The 22,523-nt window shown below is 34.3% G+C and overlaps 1 protein-coding gene across 8 annotated transcripts in view; it reads right to left on the bottom strand.

Moving 5' to 3' along the window:
- PAM (peptidylglycine alpha-amidating monooxygenase) overlaps positions 1-22,523 on the bottom strand; it is a 119,862-nt gene that overhangs the window by 14,508 nt on the left and 82,831 nt on the right. For 6 of the 8 annotated variants that reach the window (XM_053931666.1, XM_053931670.1, XM_053931667.1 and 3 more), the window contains exons 13-17: positions 20,321-20,508; positions 19,605-19,676; positions 19,309-19,380; positions 8,924-9,229; positions 4,161-4,290 (exon numbers count right to left, since the gene is read on the bottom strand). In XM_053931666.1, coding sequence (XP_053787641.1) covers positions 4,161-4,290; positions 8,924-9,229; positions 19,309-19,380; positions 19,605-19,676; positions 20,321-20,508 — 768 coding nt within the window. The remainder of the gene's footprint in view (positions 1-4,160; positions 4,291-8,923; positions 9,230-19,308; positions 19,381-19,604; positions 19,677-20,320; positions 20,509-22,523) is intronic. The other 2 variants (XM_053931668.1, XM_053931672.1) reach the window with 2 other exon arrangements.

The raw sequence follows: 22,523 nt of genomic DNA, 5'->3' as shown, positions 1-22,523 counted from the left end.
TGTCAAAATAATCCTTTTGACTATGAATGGTTAAACCAAAGGTAAAAGCTACTAAAACTCTCCCCAGAGTTCTGCCATCATGAAGAGGGAGAGAATGGATAAATGGTAATGACACACAAAGGCCTATACTGGTGTTGTACCTTTTTGTTTGAACATGATTCAGCAGGTGCTGTTATATTCTTTACCATTCATGACAGTAATCTGCCATGACAAGTTCTCTTCATTTTGAAGTTTTATTGTAAAAGGAGTCTAACACTCATAAGGGCTTGCTCTAGCTATGGATTACCAAACTGTAGCATCAACAATGGACAGACTGAACTAATCTTATTTTTAATCTACATAGATAACTGCAGAAAATCTACACCAATAATCAAAGAAAAGAATCTTAGTGATGGTAGATATTGTACAGAACAAGGCCCACTGAAAACATGATTGTATCTGCAGAACTGACTATTTAGACTAAAAATAATTATTGGCTTTCCTTGTTATGATTTTGGTTCTTAGTAATGGTGCTGTCTAGACACCATATTTCCTGCTATTCCCAGCTCTTCTGGGAACTAAGTGTTTTCAGTGTAAACAAGAGATTGTATGGTATGCAGAGAAATTCTAGTGAACTTGAGTCTATGGGAGTGATCTTCCATTCATCTTCTCCTTGTCAAACTTCTTTTCTAGGAGGATGACTAGAACGCTGCAAAATCACAGTCACTCTTTTCTTCCCAGTGCTTGAGATTAATTTCCAGGCAACGTACCTTTGTTTTAACTGATAAATAAGAACACAAACAATGCTGACTACTTCCAGCTTAAAAGCAGCAAGACCAAAACCACACAAAGAGAACAAGTAAACACAGTAGTCATATTGCTCTAAAACATGGTTTCCTGATAGGTTCTGCACTTTGATACTGAAGGACAAATAAAATCTACTGCATAGCTACTACTTCTAATTTCAAACTCCAATGTAATTCCACAGTTATGTTTCTACTTCTCATCTGGCCACTTCACACTAATGCAAGCAATTTCTTACTAAATCTAGTATCCTTCTTGTGAGCTACATACTAAGTTTAGACACACCACCTGGTCTCATAACCTCTGAAAGCATAACCCTGAGGTCTATTCTTGATCAATATCCATCACCACTGTGGCACTGTCAGTCTGCCTACCTTGATAAGAATGCAGTAACAAGAATGGGACTGATATTCTCTAGTAAGTTCTTCATAAATTGGATAAATAGCATACATTTTTCATCACAAAATGCAAAATAACTTCAAACTGATTCACTGCTTAGCCAGCTGAATAGTTTTAATTTTTTTCATTTTACACAATACATGCTGCTTATAGCAAAGACTGTTCTGAAACTGAAGAGACCATACTGTAGAAAAACCTAATTATTTAAGAGGCTTATTTTTTTTAAATCATATGCTGAAGAAATGCTACAGCCACTGCAAAGCTGCTACTGTATTACAGGGCTTATCATTGCATAATCTTTGTGCTCTAAAGTAGACTGAAGTTACCTTTTGCAACAGCATAGATCATTCAACCAGCTATATTGAGCTGAATGAGGATCCAGCTTTTGTGGCATATGTTTGTGGATATTCACATATCCTCTGAACAGAGACACAGCTCTCCCAAGATTTTCCTGGGAAGCTGTGAGAAAGATGTGAGAAGCTGTGAGAAAGCTCAGAGAAAGAATTAAAATAGTTATTATCTGTCTTTCTGCACAGGTTGTTTATAGATATGATTTTTCAGAGTGTGCTATTCTTGGTTCACCAATAGTGTGAGAGGATTTTACTCTAAGACCAATCAAGTCTTAGCTTAGTAAGTTGGGTTATAAAAGACACACTATTCTCCATTAAACACCTTCCTTTCACCTTGTGAAGACTGGAGTCTTTTGTTCCCATCCCTGACTCAACAGAGACATCTGTTAATAATGCATTGGAAATATTTGTGCATAGCCTAACAGCACAGATTGTTTTTATTTGCTTCTATACTAAGCTGGTGAAGCATTGAAACAGAAAACAAATTCTGGGCTTTCAGGCTATTGATTTATCATGTTTACAATTTGGTAAAGAATATTCTATTAACTGTGTATTTGCAGCTAATGATAAAAATTAACTTAAAAGTCTGATAACTTCTTATGCCTCCCCCATACAACTGTCATGATAAACCCCTTCTAAACACCATTATTTTTTTCTTGAAAAATGAGAACACCCATTACTCCTTCCTTTTTCATCACAACACATGAAAGGGACCTCAAATTTAATTAACCAAAGGTAAAAAGGGAAGGCTGACTGGGTGAGCGCATTTCTGTGTGCCTCTTTTCCATGCCACAAAATGTGGAAAAAGAGCTTAACAACAGTCATGTTTTCAAAATACATTTTAAAATCATCATACTCTAAAGAAAAGGCCTACAGAATTCTAGTTCAGCTGAATTAAGGATCCCTATCAACACTAGATTTCCTATACATTGATTAACTATGCTCCACAAAAAGAAGAAAAAAAGTAAGACTTAGGAACAAAACCCCTCAAGAACAAAAACCCTCAAGGATTTAATGATTAGTTATCTTTATGGAAGGCCATGTGTAGTGTTACTGAGCACTGGTGGTACATCCATGGATTTCCAGACTACATATCACAACTCCAATCTTCTTTTGCAGCCACAGCATAATGAAGGTGAAGTTCTGTCTGTCTCTCAATAAGATTGATTTATCATGCACACCTGCTATTTTAGGGAATGTTAATTTCTTTTTACAGTTTTGTTTAAAAACTGTAGGCTTTCCAAATACTGCCAGACCTCAAACTCAAGTTTTGTGCTCTGGATTGTTCGTATACCTCAATTGCCAGATACTCAAAAATATTTATTTTAGAAGGACCAGCCTATTTTCAAATATTTTAAAAATTCGTTATTCAACAACACAAAGAACAGCACTTGTTCCTGAGCGGGAGTATAAAAAAAACAGCTTTTACACAATACTTGAAGTCTGAGTAATACAAGTTGTATAATGCATCCTTTAGTCTGTATTTATATACACTTGAGCAGGAGATATCACTAACGCATGAGAATCCTGTATGAGAAACAAATAATTGCCTTATCTGCTGCATTATGTTATTTATCTTAAAACCTAAATAACTTAACTTTCTTTCATGAAACACTATTCTAAGCATAATTTGTTATCATAATGCTGAGAATACTCTCCTATTTTTCAGACACAATGTTATCTTTAAATGAATTCATCAGTATTTGAAAACAGCCCTACCCTTTAGTCTTATAGCCATATATATGGAGAACAGATGCTTACAAAGAAGACAAAATAAAAATAAAATTTTAAAAAAGGGAGTATTTAAAAAGGCTACCACATAACATATTATAGACTTGTGCTATTTTCTCTCAGCATTCTCTTGCAATTTCAAAAGTATCCATATAAACACATATACAATTTTAAAAATCAAAGACATAAGAACACTGTAAAAATAAAGATAGTAGTCTTCTAGAATTAGTTCTGTTCTTAAGATAATATACCTCTGTTCTTAAAATAATATACCTCTATATACCTCGGTTCTTAAAATAATATACCTCCATAGTTCTGTTCTTAAAATAATATACCTCTGACTACATAATTTTACGAACACTAGAAGGACCACCATCCTAGAGTTCAGACATTTTTTGGTTTGAGTGATGCTAAATGTAGCAAATTTTATCAAGTGAGTAGAATAAAGTTTGTTTTGAGGGAGTACCTTGTAATAATCACTTTTTTTTCAGTGTACATAAACACAAAGAAGAATGGCTTTGCATGTCTTAAACCCAAGTTTACCATACTAAAACATTATTCACCCGGGCTAATTATTCCTGCTAAGACACATGGATAGGTAGGGATAATTAATCTCAGTTAATATCATACTAACGTGGTCATACAGTTTAAGGACCTAATGTACTATGTACTTTTCCTCTGGAGACAGATTCTTACTGAAGACCTAATAACTCATCATCTTGACTTGTCAGTCACCATTTCTGTTCTGAGTCTCTGAAAGGCACTTTCAGCCAAAGAACTGAATTTTTAAATGGAAAAAGAACTTCTAACTGTCTTTCCTATACCTTGAGAAGGTATATAAACAACACACAGGAATTCAAACTTCTAACTCACCATTCAACAAGGGTCTCTACTTACTTTTCATCCCAAACACGATCACCTCTGTGGAAGACAACTAGGTTATTTTCAGGGTCCAGAGCCAACCCAGAAACTTGGCCTAGTTTGAGGTCTAACCCAGGCCACTCCACAGCCTCTTCTATGTGGAAATCTGACCAAAGAAATAAAAAAAAAAAAAAAAAAAAAAAAAAAAAGGTAAAAAACCAAAAAGATAATACTGTAGCGTATTTATTAAAAAAATCCAAATATGGATAACTGGCATTTGGTACAGACTATTGGGAATTACATGGACTTTTTCTTACATGCAGTATTTCCATTCAATGCATTGCAATTCAATTCCAAGCGTAGTTTTAACATAGTAAAGCATGCACAAGTACTGGCAACTTGCTATGGCAGAAATGTCAAAACTGCTTTTGGCTCCATTCTTTTCTCTAACTCATAAGGATACACATATACATACTCTAGTAGTTTTAGAAGCTCTGTAAATATTTTCTACACTGAAAGACTACAAAAATATACAACTGAAATCAGCAGGAAAATTTAAATATTAACTATCAGTGTTTGATTAAAAATGCATAATAAATACAGTGAATCACTAAATTAAATATGTGGAAGGTGAATCATGTTTGGTTTTTTTTTTCCTAAGAAAACACTAAGAAAAGAAGACTTCTTGTACTTGCCGTAAACTGTAAAATTCAACTAAGGGAGAGAAATTTAGTTTCCAAGATTAACATTAAAAAGATGTATGCTCTCTTCAGTCTCTCTTATGTAAAAGCAGACTGACAAGGATAAAAGGTACAAACTGTTCAATACTTGAAAAGTTGAGGAGAGTTGACTGTAAGGATTAATTTCTCACAGATCACCTACTTAAATACTATTAGAAAGAGATTGCTCTTGTGTAGCTCTGGCAGTGTATTAAGAGACAAATGAACTACACTATCAAAAAAAATGTAATGGCAAAAGAGATCTCACTAATTCTGATAAAATAGAAAGAAACGAAAAAGAAAAACTCTAAAATTTGTTCTACATGTTAGGAAATTCACCACTGCTTCACTTCAGAAATTGATTTGTTGAGCATAATTCAGGTATTTCTACAATGCATAATTAGCAAGTAGGCACATACAGCCAAAGTGAAGGCAAATAAGAAACAATTTCTTTGAAGTTCTTTGGAGCTACCTCACTAATAGTCAGTGTGTTTGAAAGCAACCATGCTTTAATTTGCAACTTTCAGTTCACCCAAAGTTTGTGAGTTCTGCTCTGATCCTAAACACCAATCACTGGGGTACCATCTAGGCAGGTGAAAAAGATTTCCTAATTCACAAAATGCCAGGGCATCCTGCTTTGTAAGAAGGCAGATCACAAACCTTAGAACACAACACCCAAGGGTTCACCTCCACCTGGAAGTGATTTTCCAATGGAAGGCAAAATTAATGGGAAACAATGTAAAAAGTCTTTAAGCCACCTGTGCAACCCATCTGACCTGATAATACCCTCCCCTTGCATCTCACTTGGAAAAGACGTAGTCTGAGGAAGAACAACAGGAATGCAGGGCAGGGAAAATCATTCTCTACAACCTATCCAAGAAAATACAAAACCAGTGCTGAAAACCTACTGCAGACTAGGAGATGTTTTACCTGTTTGGACTGCAATATCATACGCTAGAGTAGGTGACCCAAAAGAAACCTAAAAACTATCAGCAACTGCAGTGTATCCAGGACAGTAATCAGAAATTTCTAAAACAAGAAATCCTGCCCTGTAGAAATTTTATTTGAACAAAAGCTGCAAACTAAAGCTGTTAAAAAAATTATACATGTTCATACTTCTGTAGAGTTGAATTGATCACAGCAGGTGTAGTGCCAGGTTTGTTCAAAAACGTTTGGATTTTGGAAGGAATAAGAGAATGGAAATTGAGTGTCTGCTTCCTCACTTGCTCATCCAATATCACTTTATGTTAAACTCCAGAAAGCTTGTCTATGGTTCATGTTACAGAGGCCTCTGAACCTTTTTTAAAAAAGGTTTAGAAAAAATAAAATGCTTAACATAGGACCTCTATTTTGGCCTCTGTTTAGTCTCTCAGAAGACATGTACTATAAAATAGAAAATGTTTATACTTAAAGGAGTAAAATATTTCTGACAGATCAAAACAAAAAAAAAAAGAATGTACAGTGAAATACAATCTAATCACAAGAGCTCCAGCCTCAATACAATCTTTAGATTTTATCACATTTTTCCAAAATTTGTTAATTTGTATTGTATTTTCCTTTTCCTTTAGAAGTCCATTCTGAAAGTCCTTTATACAGGTTTATCTCAAGGCAACTAGCTTTTTACAAAAACTCACTAAATTTAGACTTCCTTTATCTAAGACTTATTACTATTTCCCTACAAGAAAAAGTGGTCCATGGAACAGTTTCATATGAGACTAATGAAAATTATTTTCACCATTGAAGTAATTTATAATTAGAAAAAACAAGATCACCAGTTTTGTGAATGAGATCTCTAAATCAGGTACCAGATCTTCTAGTTTTCAATTTGGAGTAGTTCCTTTCATTAAAAATAAAAGGAAGAATTACCTAAATTTAGAACATGCAATTAAGTCTCTAAAGAAGTAAAAGATGAAAGCCTTATTTATTGACACAATTGCAATTTAATATCCAGAATTTCCTAGAAGATCATTCTAGCTTTTAACTTTGCGAACTTTAAGTCATGTTGCACTCCCTACCATCAGAGCACTGATTTAAGTCTTGACAAATTTAATTAAACAATACGCAAAGGAGTTTTGAAAATTGGAAAATTACATTATTTGACATATTTAGAGGGTATAATTGTCCTAGTTGCAGTGATATTAAAGAACCTGACAGATTATAGACCTGTCTAGGTTAACAAGCTAACCACAGTGCAGGAAGAGCAGTAGTGTAAAGTTTGAACATTTATAACAACTTTACTTACTGTATTAGCCATTTGGTATTTCAGGTATTTGGTATTTCAGGCCAATTACATGTTAAAAATTGGAATATTTGCAAGACTAAAGATATTAAACTATTTTAATACTGGTGATTTTTAAACAGTTAAATGAAATTAATTTAACAGCAGAGTCTTGCCCTAAGAAAATGCAGAATTTTTTCAATTCAATACAATAAAGGTTTTTAGAAAGGGGATAAATTTTTCATTAAATCAAGATAACTTTACTTCTTCCCCTGAGGAGGAAAATTCTCTTATGGAAGATTTTGTTTTAAACATGTAAATGCTTCCCTAAAAAGAAACTAAAGATACGCTTAAATATTTTATTGCTACTAAAGTTATTTTACCAAAAAACAGTACTGACAGCTTCTGCAGGTCAGGAATTCTGTAATTAAAGGTATTACAAACATAAAAAAAAAATCCCCAAAAATGCTAATTAAGAAAATGTCAGTTTCCTTTTTTCCTGTATCTCAAAATTGTATAATTTGAAAGTTCATTTATTAATTAGTCCCCCACCAACAAATTACCCCCAAATGAATATATGGCTACTGATCTATCCAAGAAAATACTTTCTGTAAGCAGAATTCATGCTATAAGGTATGTAAAACTGAGCCATTTATTCAGCTCACTGACATTCCCTCTTCTGGATCAGTGAAAATAGAAAGGAATTTTCTTCTTTCTTTGTATGCACCACATGCTATTTGTCTAAACTGAACAAACTGCTTTTGCAGAAATGCTATCCACATTACTTTCCTGAACATTTAATTCCAGTCAGGTTTATGGAATTATTTATGATTTACACATATGTCAGGCACATAGTAACATTCCACCTGTTTTTTTGTCCCTATGCCAATAATTTGACAGGATCACAAAATGTAACGTTGGCAAGTCCTCATCTTTGGTTTATTTTAAATACAAACCTAGGACTTATAAGCAGAGGCAATACATGTTAACATTATGAACTGAAATAAAAATCAAATGGTTGATGTATGATACATGTATGTGTACAGAAGTACTTGGAAACATCAATCTGGGTGGTTACAACATAAAAGCTGTCATGTGTGGCTACAGCTTATGGATACAGATGGCTTTCATGCATGCATATCAGCTTCTTTTATGATATACTCATTACATGCTGCATTATCTGGCTTTCCACATTAGCAAGTAAGGCTAAGTCCTTATCACAGAAACCAAAATGCAAGTAAAATAAACACAAAAATTCCATGGTTTCTGCTGTCATAGAAACCTGAAGGGAATAAAAAACCTGCCTGTACAAGAATATTTGGAGAGTCAAGCCCAATTTGAAATCAATATACAGAAAATGTTACTTCTGAAGAATTTTTCAGGATTACTCATTCTGAATGAGAGAAAAATATCTGATAGAATTACAGCAATAAATTTTATATAACTGTGTATCTGACAGATCAAGGTAATCAGCAAACTCATAAAATGTACTGATTATTCCAGCAACCATTTTACAATAGTTACTTGTATTAAATTCTTCACTTCCTGTGACTACTATATCCTCTGTGTACCTTGTTTTAGCTTAACCAATATAAAATCATTAAGTAAAGGTCTTAAGAGTAGAAAATAATACCATACTGAAGTACTGGTGTTGTGCCATCAGCACACATTCTTTCTTCACACATGGAGGGGGAAAGAACCCCAGTGAAATACCTCTAAATTAGAGGGAGAACATTTCAATAATTAGGAAGAATGTCATGTAAAATACATCCAGGCCTCCACTGAAATTCCCTTCAGATTTTGATAATGTGGATCACAGTTCTTGCATTGCATTTCATTGTATAAAATTAACCCCAACCCACCTCCTTTATGTTCTTTTTCCCAGCCTCCCTCACCATGTTTAGACTGTTGTAAAGAGAAATGTCTGTTCTCTGGTGGCCTCAAGGTAGACTCTAGTCTGTGAAATTTCTGAGTTCTGTCTCTGACAAGAATAGTATTGTCCCTTTCATCATGATTTGCGATCTCTCTGGCAAGATCCTTCTTTCGGACTACATTAGCAATCTCTGCTACAAGATCTGATTCTGCTTTTTCTGTAGGGTTATGCTTATGCACATGTACAACATCTTCCCTTTCTCCTAGCAGCTTAGAAAGGAGTGAATAGAAATCACCTGTACAGAAAAGAGAAAAGATAAAACCAATTATAACAGATCGAGTAGTTTTAGAAGGCTTCAGCAAGGTATAATGTAAAAAGTTATTTAAACAGTTAATGACGTAAGTAGCAAAGAGGAACTGTTTCAGCCTCAGGAACTGAACGAGACAAGTTTCTAGTATGAAAAGATATAGTCAAATTGTTACTGACTTTAAATTACATGTGGATGCTCACTTTTACCTGACACTCTGGCATCAAGAAATCATCACCTCTGGAGAGATGTTCTTGGGAACAAGGAACAAGAGAAAAAGAGGAAGGGAAAATGAAAGCAAAAGGGAAAGGAATCTTTTACATCTCAGTAAAAGAATATTTATGATGGAATTATTTGTATTTGCCAGGCTACTGCAGAGTTATAAATCAAAGAGGGAAGAATTCTATAGTTCCATCAAATTTTTTCACTTACAAAGACAGTAATAGACAATCATGATACTTTTTAAAACACATTTCTTTGAAGTCTGTCATTATATAAAAAGCTTAAGCTGTAAGAATACCGAATTTCCCATTTACAAGCAGATTCCACAGCACCCACTGTAAAAAAAAAAAGACATGATCCATTAAATTTGCTTTTATATATTCAGTCTGGGTTCTACTCCTTCTTTTACTCCAAACAGTAACACTCCTTAGTCATGATATCATCTGGCAATGGAGGGAAAACTATCTTCTCAATGTGCTTGCTAGCAATAAAGTTAGGACTGTAATTTTCTTAGGCATTCAACAAACATTTCAGTACATTCAGTACAATAGCTCACAGCAAAAAATCATGAAAACAGAACTTATTTACCAAGTATCTTGGCTGCCTGAAACTATTATCAGTTCTATTAAATGCCACTACATCATTTGAGTGGAAAGAGACATTCAATGTGCTTTAAGTGTTACTGCAAGTAGGTATCCTTTTATTTCAAACACAAATCACTTGCAATTTAAAAACTGTATTATTTTATGACAGGCTACATAGGAAAATTTTTAGAAAAGTGAAACTATAAATAATGAAGGTTCCACACAAAACAAAGAAATAAGTAAGGAAACAAACACCACCTCATCCCACCCCTACAACAAACAAAAAATCAAAACCCCAAAAAACCCCATTCAGAACCATAAATCATCATTTGCAGCCTGGGACAAAGGAAATTAAGTCTTTTGAAAATGATCCTTAGAGGATCTGTCATGTTATTAAACAGTCCCTGTTCAATGATTTTGAATAGGATTACCTTCCTTGCCCTTGGAAATGAACTATTCCAGATGTCATAGTCTGTCAGAAAATAATTACTTAAGTAATGGCCAATTTCAATGATATTAACAAAGCAAATTAAAGAAGAGACAAAATCATTAAGCTATACAACAAATAGGAATTATTTGCTTCCAATGCAATTCTTAAATCTAGAGCACTCCATTATCTTAATACTGTCATTTAACAAGTCCAAGTACTGATTCAAAACAAATCCAAACATTTCAAATGTATATCACACGAGTTTTGGATACAAACCCTATCTACACTGAGAAAGATTTTTAATTATTAAAGCAACCATCAACCGGTGCTGAAGCAGAAATGCAGCTGAAATTTACTTTACTAAGGAAACATCTGGTATTAAAATACTCTACACTGGCCTTTTTCTTCCCCAGCATTTTAAAAATTAAATGAATGTCATATAAAACACATGTTTTGGCTTTATCTGTGGCTGGAGACCTATAGAGGACCTATATGCAAGCATTTCCAATGAGAGGTCTGAGTGGTAAAAGCACTGCTCTCCCTAACTTAACTGTGAAAAGTCTCCCTAAACAAACAAGCTTGATGCTATTTTAAATTGCAGGCCTTTTTAAAGCAAGTTTAATGATCCTTGCAGAGTTAATTCCCTCCTAGTTCTATATCAACTGTCAAATCAACTGCCTTGTAATTATTGACTGCAAAAGCACAACAACATACTACAGTTGTTACAAAGGTTTCAGAACTCTAACAGCTTATATGCTCATTCTACTTGAGTGAAGAAGTTTGACAGCTTCATGCTCCAGCCAAAAGTGCTGAGTTCTATCTCTGGTCTGCAAGTGTTGTTACAGAATAATTAACCCAGTCTCTAAAATAGATATTGCTTGTTGATTCAAAAAAATAAAAAGAAGACAAAAAAAAGTTCTTTTGTTTAGGCATCTGATACTAGCTTCTTCAAAATAAACTGTCAAAAGATAGGGCTCAATAGAGGACAAGAAGAAAAGAGAGCAGGAGAATTCAACTTAAAAACATGAAATGCCCAGGGAATAATTTTTAGGACAGGATACTTTCATGAAAAGTCAGTGGTCTTTATGGAAGCTATTAATCGGGGATTCAAGTCTAAGTAGGGTGATCTGTTTTGGTTTTCTCCTAGAGCTGAGCCAATGACCATAAAATATATGACAAACCTTTGAACACTGGTGTATACAGTAGGGTAGTTTGAGTACTACAGCCACTATCCATGGGCGTCCATGAGGTGTTTTCTTTTCCAAGCTGAGCATGTCCTTTTAGAGCTTTCATTAAGCAGGGGTTTTGTAACCACAGCAGTTAAAAATATTTAGGAACTGTATGAATGTATGGAAAAGGGCATGCATCGGAGAACAGAAGTGGTCAGAAATGCAGGTGCCCTAAAATTGTGATCCTTTCCTTAAATGAAAGTATTTGAGAAAATGAATATAGAATATCAACACACACAAAGATCAAAAAATATCCAGGAAGTCTACATATGTGACCAGTATCTCCAAAATTCTGGCACAAACACTAGGCTGAAGTGTCCTGTCAATGTCCTGGCATTTTGACAGAAATCAGAGTATTTAGAAGGCACAAAATACATTAAAGTGAAGAATTTAATTTTGCAGATTACCCAATGTCTGCAACCTTACCCTAAATTCCACACTCTGAATGTGCATCTAACTTTTTTTCAGCTTTGCTTGTGATGTCCAGGCAGATTCAAATAATTTGTACGCAATCTAATTTTAAGAAATAGTTCAAAATTTATTAGACATAACTACCAAAGAGCAGACTCATGTTGATTCTGAGCAAAAGCTGCTCTGTGTAAAGCAATATCCAGCAAACATCAAAGCACTACTTTGCAGTGGTCTTGTACCAGCTGGAACAGTTGAATCTGTTGTTTGCCTGAAGATATTCAGTAGGAAAGGAACATTGGTCAATGCTTGGTCTTGTTTGTGATGAGACAGCCTGGCCTTTAGAATGCCTGAGTATAATTAGACAAAGACACGGGTGAATCAACAACTTGATCTTACTGAAGAAAGTGAAATCTAGCAGTCTCTGAGAAGCTTCCTGATTAGGTCACTTTCAGAGAAGATACTTGTATTTCTTATGTGCAAGCTATCAGCAGTTTCCTCTATGGAAAAGATAATTGGCTACAAACACCTGCAGCCTATTCTTTCCAGAAGAAGTGACAGCTGTCAAGACCAACATCTCAAGAGTGAAACAATGCACAAGCATATTCCAGTAAATTTAAACTTCCTGTGGTGGCTCTATACTATAGAAACTCTTTCACAGAACAATGTTTTGGTTTACAGTCATACAAACAAAATCATAACATTGCCAGAGAACATAAATCAAGAGTCAGACAGTGAGGACCGAAACATTCAATTTAAAATGGCTTCTTTCCATGCTTATACAAAAGTTATACACTTTTCCTGCTTAGATATGCAACTTATACCAATTACCTTTTTTTTTTTTTTTTTTTTTGCTTAGATCTGATGGTCCTTTTTTACTGTGCTGAAGATGCTTTTGTAAAGATTATGAAAAACCTTATCCTAACCAAATCAAAAGTTCATCTTTTATTTACAACTTTGAGCAGCATCATTCAGTGTTGAGAGAGCAAGCAAATCCTCTGCTATTCTGAATCTCCCCAGTTATAATTTCCTAGCGGTATATATCACTCCTAGTATCTTTTAGTAGCATTTTCTTCCAAAGTTTAATTCAATCACTTTTATCTCACTTTTTTACTCTCTTTAAGAGATCTAATACAATCTGAGCCCTCAACATGTTGTCAAAGTCTGAAAACATCTGAAGATTTTCTTGTACGTCTGGTCTCAATCTAAAAATGTCTCAATACTGTCATCCCACATCAATACTGGAACACAAATTTGTCTTTTGTTTCAAGCTCCTCCTAAGGATTTTTAATCACCTACCAAATCAAACTCCTCTCTTTTCTCACAGTCATACAAACTAGCAAGGGTAGATTATATACAACATTTATTTCAGAAAGAAATGTAAGCCATGCTGGCATTAAAATACATTATCTTCTAGGCTAATGCTGCTTCTATGGCTTTGCCATATAACATTATCACAAAAACACACTACTCAAAAACTAAAGACCTACCTGCATGCTAATTCTCCTTTCCTCTTCCTTTCAACACCTGCCCCACAAGATATTGCAGGCCTCCCTTCACATTTCCCCCCTTTTTTTTTTCCCCCTTAAGGAAACAAAAGAGAGATGGGCAGAGAGCAGAGGAGCTGTATCTCCTTCTTTCACTTAAACCAATCAGAGATTTCTATCCCAGATGCAAAAAGACCTCATTCAATGTATTTTTATTGTAACCAGCTTTTCTAAAAAATGTAGAACTTTACAGAAAATACGCAACTCATCACAGACATTTCAGCTTCCCAACTCACAGATTCAGCTACAATCTAGCAAAATATTCCCAGCTGTCTAACAAATACCTTGTGCAAAATACTTCTTATCTCTGTGTGTACATGCTTGTGCAGTCAAATGCAAGTATACCATATGACTGAAAATAATTAAAAGATGGGGTAGGCATCCAACAGGAAATATATAGGAGATTTATGTGTAACCTTTATTCAGACCCCATTTTGTACAGATTATGATGTTAAACTTTCTTACAAAGTAAGTTCCTCCTAGAGTCAGTGGCCCATCACAACCTATGTATATTTAACTTTATACAAAGATTCCCTTTCCAAAAACTCCTGAAAAAGTATTTTAACTGAATAGAAAGATTTCTCCTAGCATTTTTATTCATTATTCATTTAACATTATTATTATTTGTTTATTTTTATTTATAAATATTATTTATTTCATAAATCTATATTTATGAAAGACACGCTTGCATTAAAGTACTTCAGCCTTTACTGCAAAATTAAGGGTTACTTTGTTAGACAAACAGAATGGTCATTTATTTTGCACGTCCGCCTAGAAACATCTCAGAGTGTGAATTTACAGGGCACTTTGCATCATGTTCCACACCTTACATTGAAGTCACATTTCCAGTCAGTTTCAGCAGGAGCTCTGTATATGCAGACTTAGCTTCAGTTTTTTGCTTTGTATATCCTAAAAGACTGGGAAAACAGATCCCAACATCAGACTACCCAGCTACCTCGAACCACTCTGCAAGAGTCTAGAGAAGAACACATTGTAATCAGAGAGCATCAAATTGCCTGAGACTACAGAGCCATATTATTTTCTTTCTGTTGTGTACTACTTCTCTCACTACACACATTTTAATCTCTAAAACAACAAGGTAGACATGCAATTAGGTGTTTTCTGTGCAACCTATCTCACCACTAGGACAGCAATTGTAATGACTGCAAATGTGAACCTCCGCTTTTTAGAAGCTAACATCTGAATGCTTGACTGAAACTGCAATATTACTTTAAACACAGGAGATTTAATGGGATTTCAGTTAACACATTCAGCTGTGAAAAAGGGACCTCACATGAATCTATCTGGGACACTGCAAAAGAAAGATCTTATGTTCCTTTACATTGAACTTTCCCATTTGAACTCCAAATTACTGTTAAGTAAGTTATTACTCCAACTGTAATAACTTAGTCTCATGGCAATGAAGAAACAATGAGGGACAAGGGAAAAACTCCCACTGTATTCATAGTACCAACACCAGTGTTGAGAGCAACTGCAACTTCCACTCACTTCAGATTCCATCATCAGAAGCAAAATATATGTTACTGTTTTGGTACTAACTCCTAAATTCCCTAAGCCAGACAGAAGTAAAAATGTACTTTTTAAAGTGCCACAGCAAACATATTACCAGAAGTACAATGAAAATCTCAACTTTTTTCTCTCCCATATATGTGTACGTGACATACATATGTGTACACATATGCCATTCTAAAACAAAACCAAAAATCTAATTTTTGGTTTATATGCTGCTAGTGAATTTTCAGCTCAACCAGCCTTGAATTTTGCTTTAAACCATTTAAACATAATACTATTTAATTATGTTTAATATATGAAATATATTTTACAATAATATAAATATAATCAAATTATTCTATTAATTTCAGTAGAAAAATGTTGCCCCTTCTGCTTCAGTTTATGATTATACCTAATACACACAAAATGAGATATCAATTAATTAGCCAGTCAAAACATTAAATACTGGACATCCAATTAACCATCACCTGTCTTACACTTTCCTTGTTTTTAAGAAGTTACTCTCCTGTTGTTTATATGCACAAGTTTCTAAAGCTTTCAGGGACACCATCAGCAAACTTTCGCAGTAGTAAGGGCTGCTTCACTGCTTGCATACCAAAACAAACCTGAACTATACTATACTGTACTATGTCACAGGAAAGTGATCAACAAGCAGAATGAAACATATTTAGGTATTTTTTCAACAGGTGAAGACATATGACAGAGATAATGAATGCTAACAAATAGATGATGTTTGCTTCTCTGTATCTATTGACTACAATTTAATCAAACTTCTATTGATGAACAAAAAATAAACATACATATTATTTGTTTTACTAGGGACTTGATGCTTCAACAGTAACAGGAAACTTTTCAATACACCAAATGTCTAAATCAATTGCATTTCCTACAATAATTGACTTCCAATGAAAAGTTAATCTTCACTGTTGTTTCAGAAACTATATAATGAGGTCAGTTTCATTAAGGTAAGTTAAATTTTAACACAGCAGGGATTTGGCTTTGTCTTCACGCAGAGTGCTGGTTCACATTGTGATGGTTACTGCTTATTTCTATATATTTGCATTGTTTATTAATGTGCCTCCGATGAGTGAAGATGATGAAATTGAAAATTTAAAGTAAAAGCAATGAAAACACCTGGATGTACCAATATAAAAAACATCCTCTGTGTGACCAGGAGGTACCTCTATGCCCAGGCAAATGTGATATACACATTATGTGCAGGAAGATACTTTCATATGGCAGACTTTTTTGTTTTCCCCTTTTGAAGCAAATCCTTAAGATTTAAGAGTACTGACAATTAATAATGTCTCTTTGGCCATATTTCTAACCTCCAGGTTAGTAAGTACCTCTGACGCCTTGTCTCTGGTTCTAGAATTATGAGCCAAACACAGTTAAGGGATAAAAGGGTTATCTTGGTGTTTAATAAGGATCCTTAGGTGCAATAATACGTCAAGGTGGAATATGTTGAAATGCATACACACGGTATATTGAATATATAATTTTACAAACTTTGTAGATTAGTATATTTGACAAAGTTCCTTAATGAGAAGTTTAAATGAATGGAGTGACATTTCTTTATCTTAGAGCATTCTTCCCTATGTGGGGCTTGAATCCAGTTTACAAAGTATGTTCTAGAGAGGGCTTTGGTTTCTCAAGATAGTGTAAGGCTTGTTGGCCCCCAGCTGTGAGGCCTTTAGGATGTTTGGGGTTTTTGCCTAGCAGAGTGTTGCATCCTGGGTTGCAGAGTATCAGGACTATGCCAAGATATCAGGCTTACAAGTATGTATGCTAAGAATACTGAGAATACATAAAAGGTATATAAAAAGAAAGGGCAAAAAATCATCATGACATCACCTCCATGGGAACACAACAATTTAATAACTATTTCAGTGTTTACTGAAGTAACAGTGAAGTAACAGTGTTTATTTCAGTTGCCTGAAATAAAGAAGGGGAAAATAAGCTGCTAAAACATAATAAATCACAGAGAAATAAATCCATGCAAGATAAAACACAGAGTTATTGGAAAATTGTTGATGTGCTTTCTTCAGAGCAAATCAAAGGCTGAATTTACTGAGCAACAGCTCAGCAGCAACAGAACTAATTGAAGACTCAGTTCTGGTGTCTCTGTGCTTTGTAGATAAGGTTATCATACAGAATATGCCAGACCATAAAGGGAAAGCCTTATGTCTTTTACCTCTGTGAAAGGATGTACTTGTATAATGACCTCAACCCCAGTGGATGTATGCATGTGCTTCCCTGTAGGGTCCACTGCCTTCTCCCTCCAAACTGTAGAATTTTCCTGTCATTAAGGTCTTGCTCAAATTTGGTTCCTACTGGGTAACTCACTGAAGTTACTCAAGTAGATGGATGAATTGGCAACACCATTGCTTAAAACTGATTTGCTCCAGAAAACTGGACTCCAATTTCTATGTAATTTTTACAGACACATTTTGCAGACCATTTTCAGCTCCTGGTTTGCCCAGTCTATCTGGGGAGCACTTGCAGAATCAACATCTACTTTCTAAGCCAGCCACTCAACTTTCCCTCTTTGGAGACAAAAATAAAACCAAACCTGAACTGGTTTTTCCTGTGGTTTTGCTTCAACTGAAGTTAGAACTGTATCAATATAAAATTGAAGACAGGCTCCTGTAAATGATGGGGAAATTTATCTTAATCTAACAATTAAGAACAGGAAATTAAATTCACCGCAACTAGTGTGTTTTGGTATTTCACATCATGAACCCAAGTAATTTCAAATGAACAAAAAATTGTGTGTTTCCATAGAAACAGGTTAGATGAGGATGCATATTAACCAGTGCTCTCAGCAAACCAGACCGCATTGCGGAAACATCTTCAAAATACATTTCAAAGACAAATCAAAAAGATTTTAGCAGCAAGACCTTCTTCAACACTTTTTTCCAAATACTAATGAATTCAATAAAACATATATATAACAAGAACCTTGATCAAATGCTAATGCACTTATTGGTAATGTATGGGTAAACCATATTGTCAGCATGAATTTTGATGTAGGTTTGTAAGCAGATAGCTCATTCTGCTCTGAAACAGGATAAAAAAATTCAATTGCTTTTCCTTCTTAAAAAATACATATTGAATTGACCAAGATAAATATTGGATATGCCACTGTAAATACTATTTCTAATAGTTCAAAGTTCTTTCATTCTAATAGTTCAAAGTTCTTCCATTCAAGTTTCACACTCCAGAAGCTGGTTTTACGTAACTAAAACTTAATTATTTGAGTTAACTCTAAGAAACGGCAGAGTACATAAAAAAATCTAACCCCTTTTGGACATGTTATTAAAAATTCTAAACACTGTCCAATCTTTGCTCTTCTTAAAAGCAAAAGTAAGTATGCTCTAATTTAGTCCTTGAACCTCAATATTGTTCAATGGAAACTGTATGAATCTGTAGCTGATGAGGTCTTCCCCTGAGTCTAAAGAAAAATCCTGATACTGAGGCAGTTTTTATCTAACAGTATATGACTCACAAGAACTTAAAAGTTTTTGTGAGTCTAAGATGTTTCTGAAACATAAATAATACTGAGTATTTCTAAAATCTTTATAGCAGTCATAGATTTTTTTTTCCTCTAGCTAAGTACTATACACATTTCTGTGTGAGTTGTAATCCATACATATACACAAATATAACAAAAAATAACAGAGTTTTAAACAGCTGCACTCAACTTCAACTCAATATTTGCAAGTGCAGCAAATACTGAAGCATAAGAACATTATTCCCTAATACACACACAGAAATACAAACTGAGAAATCAATGAAGAGTTAATAGCAATTAGTTACATACAAAATACATGCACATACAAATAAATCACAACCTTTGTCAGCAAATTAAACAAGGAACAGGAAAACATTATGAGATTAAAATGCACTAATAAATTTTACCTAGAAGGCTAGAGATCAGTGGTAAACTAATTCTTTTTATTATTTCTTATATCGTATGCAACCCTTAGCTTTACAGAACATTGCAAATTGCATCCATTAAAGACAAACAGATTAAAAACTTCATAAATCATTAAAAATCAGTATTTTACATTAATGAGTCCTTTACTTGACATAGAAATTAACAAGTACATACCCTGGTCCAAAATCTCTGCCTCTTCTTTTTTGGCCTGCTGCAGCAAATAACTTGCATCACTATCCTTGGTTTCTGAGAAATGGATTTAGGATATGATGTTAGCCTTTGCATGTGAATGAAATTGAGTATGCCCCTACTGAGGAAAAATGTCCTTCAGAAATGAACATTTGGCATTTTTATATATAAACAATAGTTGTACTGAATAACACAGCACTAAAACAACCAGAAAAAAAAAAAATAAGATTTGTATTAGAAGATAGAAGGAGAAATAATTATAGAAATAAGAAAATGCATACCCTGATCCAAAATTTTTTCCTCTTCTTTTTTGTCCTGCTGAAGCAAAGAACTTGTATCACTGCCCTTGGTTTCTGAAAAATGGGTTTAGAGTATGATGTTAACCTCTGCATGTGAAGGGAATTACCACCCTGCTGAGGAAAAAATGCCCTTCTGAAACAAATACATGGTATTTCTATCACAATAGTCATACCACACAATGCAACAGTAAAAAAGTGAAATAAAAAACTACAACTTGTACTTGCTACACAGACACATCAGAGAGATTACCTCTGGATAATACTGTTGCTGCAATTTATATGCCTACAACTGTTCAATGTAAAAATTTGATTCCTCCCATAACAGGCAGTGGGATCTAGAAAACTAGGGCAATGTTATGATTCAATTTTGTAGGAAATAGACAGAAGATAATATGTAGTTAATTATAGTTAATATAAAGTTTGGCATAGAAAAAGAAGCCAGTCTTTTACAGGTCACAGCTGTAAAAATATGTTAGAAATTGGAATACAACATGAGAAAGAAACAGACAAAAGACTATAGCAGACATTTCCACTAAAACCAACAGCAGAATCCCATGATTCTTCATTAACCAGCAATTTGAATTTTATGCAGAACTGCATTACCTCTTTATGAAAATTTTGCATACCAACACAAAACAGCGAAAAACACCCGTGAGCATAAGATGGTATGAATAAAATGGATTACAAGTGTTTTTCACCTTCATGATGTCCATGCATCATCTTCAGCACATCAGACTTGACTGGAATAGGAATATTTGCCTCCTGTGGAATATTTCTGAACATTTCAGGGTTTGCGTTCTGTGTGCAGGTCATATATGAGACAGCATGCTTAGCTTCCATATAGTACATAATGTAAAAGTTGCACATTTCATCATTTGCAGTACCCCTACACAGTACAGAAAAGATGTGGCACTTAGAAAACAATGAGCTGAATAGCTATTATTTAATTCATCCAACTTGTTTAACAGATTACTAAAATATCACAATCAAATATTTAGATGTCCCATACTAAAGCATGCAATACATGCATTACAGTGAATATCAGAAATTTCTTTTTTGTTTATACTGGAGAAAAGCAGTATACTGCTTTTTTTTTTTTGTTTATACTGGACAAATGCAGCAGGATAAGCACAACCACATCTGCTTCAGACAAAAACCCCACATACCTCAGAACTTCCTAACAATTTGCTTTTGATTTCACAGAAAATTGCATCGTCTATTTAAACTGCTCTTCCTTCTAATTTCTCCAGCATACTCCACACAGTTCCCATTGTGTTATCAACTGGACACATGTTCTGATTAAATATGACAGACCTGTATCATTCATTACATTACTAATCACTTACTTTTCTACAAACCTTGGACGAATGTAGTTTGAAATTGTTGCAAATAACATACATGTTTCATTTCAGCAGCTATTTGACAAATCTTCCCCCTTTCCTCACCAAGTACACTCATTATTGTCCAATAACACTGGTTCTAATACTGCAAAATTTATTTTTGTTACCTATTAAGCTACCGTAAGTATCTCTTAAAGAGAACAGAGCACTGTAACCTTGAGAATAACTTGTTTGTAAGCTTCTGTAACAAAAACATGAGTGCAAGGGGAATGATAAAACACTAGCAAAATTCAGCTCTTTGATAAATGTTGTGCATGTACTTGAAACAGAAGTGGCCCTTCTCTACTGCTACATAATCCTGCCTTCAATAGAAAAAAAAGGGGTTTTTTTGAAAAATATTACTTTGAGAAGCAGAGTATATATGGCCTTTACAACTGTCGTTTGTTTCTTCCTCTGCTATATAGGTTCGTACCTTTTGTTTAGAGCTACAATCCTGATAGTTAATAAGCTAGGACTTCTTAATGGAAGTTCATATAATATAGGGGTTTACATCAAGATTTTTAATTAGCTTTCACAATTAAACAGTGAGCCTTCACTCATTAAAAAAATACAGAGGTGTTATATTAGCTGTTTGCAAAAGACAGCAGTGCTGACTTTTCCAGCAGCATTCTCCAGCATTCATTTATTCACCATAGCAACAATAATAACACAAGCCAGAGGGGAGAAAGGGAAACATGGAAGAAGAGACTGTTTCAAAAGGGAAATTGGTTATTTTTCCATGCGTTGAAGTTTGGCATCCCTTGGAGACTACAAAACTGGGCAAGCTTTGCCTAAGCTTTTAGAAAGCATTAACTTCACTGTTGGACCTCTCATATCCATCACTGTGATTGCTTCCTCTTTAAAACTCCACTAAAAAACAGGATGTAGAAATTACACAAACTGTGGTTCACCTGACATGCTACTGTGTCTAAGCATTTGTAGTGGTTTAATTTCAGGTGGCAGTTAATTACTGCCGCTTGCTGCCCCCACTCCTGCCCTCCCCAGAGTGGGACAAACCAAAACTTGTGGTAAAATAAAATAATTCTAAGTATTAATTATTAATAAACAAATAATAGTAATATTAAAAAATATAATACTAATAAATAATATGGCATGATTCATCCAATACACATTCATATATTATAGTGCAAATAAATAATAATAAATATAGTAAAATAATAATTATAATAATAACAATTACTGTAACGGAAAGGACAGAGAGAGAGTTTCCCCACTGAAAGCATACTAGTACATTGAAAGAAATTACCATAATTTTCCTAAGACTGTTTCTTAAACTGTAAGGATTATTCAACAAATAGGAACTACTTTGGGGAAAATTACAGAAACATGACAGAAACGTTTTGAACTTGTGAAAAAAGGTCAGCAGTTAAATGTTTTATGTTTTTAGTGTCATGATATTTGTAAAAACCTCTTCTCAACTAATCTTTTCCAACTGCTACACATCACTGTCTTAACTGCCCACTGGAAGGTGATAAATCCATGTTGAATCCTTAACTGTCCA

The sequence above is a fragment of the Vidua chalybeata genome, chromosome Z, assembly GCF_026979565.1.
Source record: "Vidua chalybeata isolate OUT-0048 chromosome Z, bVidCha1 merged haplotype, whole genome shotgun sequence".
Lineage (NCBI taxonomy): Eukaryota > Metazoa > Chordata > Aves > Passeriformes > Viduidae > Vidua > Vidua chalybeata.
Note: the sequence above shows the minus strand (reverse complement) of the source record. Positions and strands in the feature narration are given on the sequence as shown.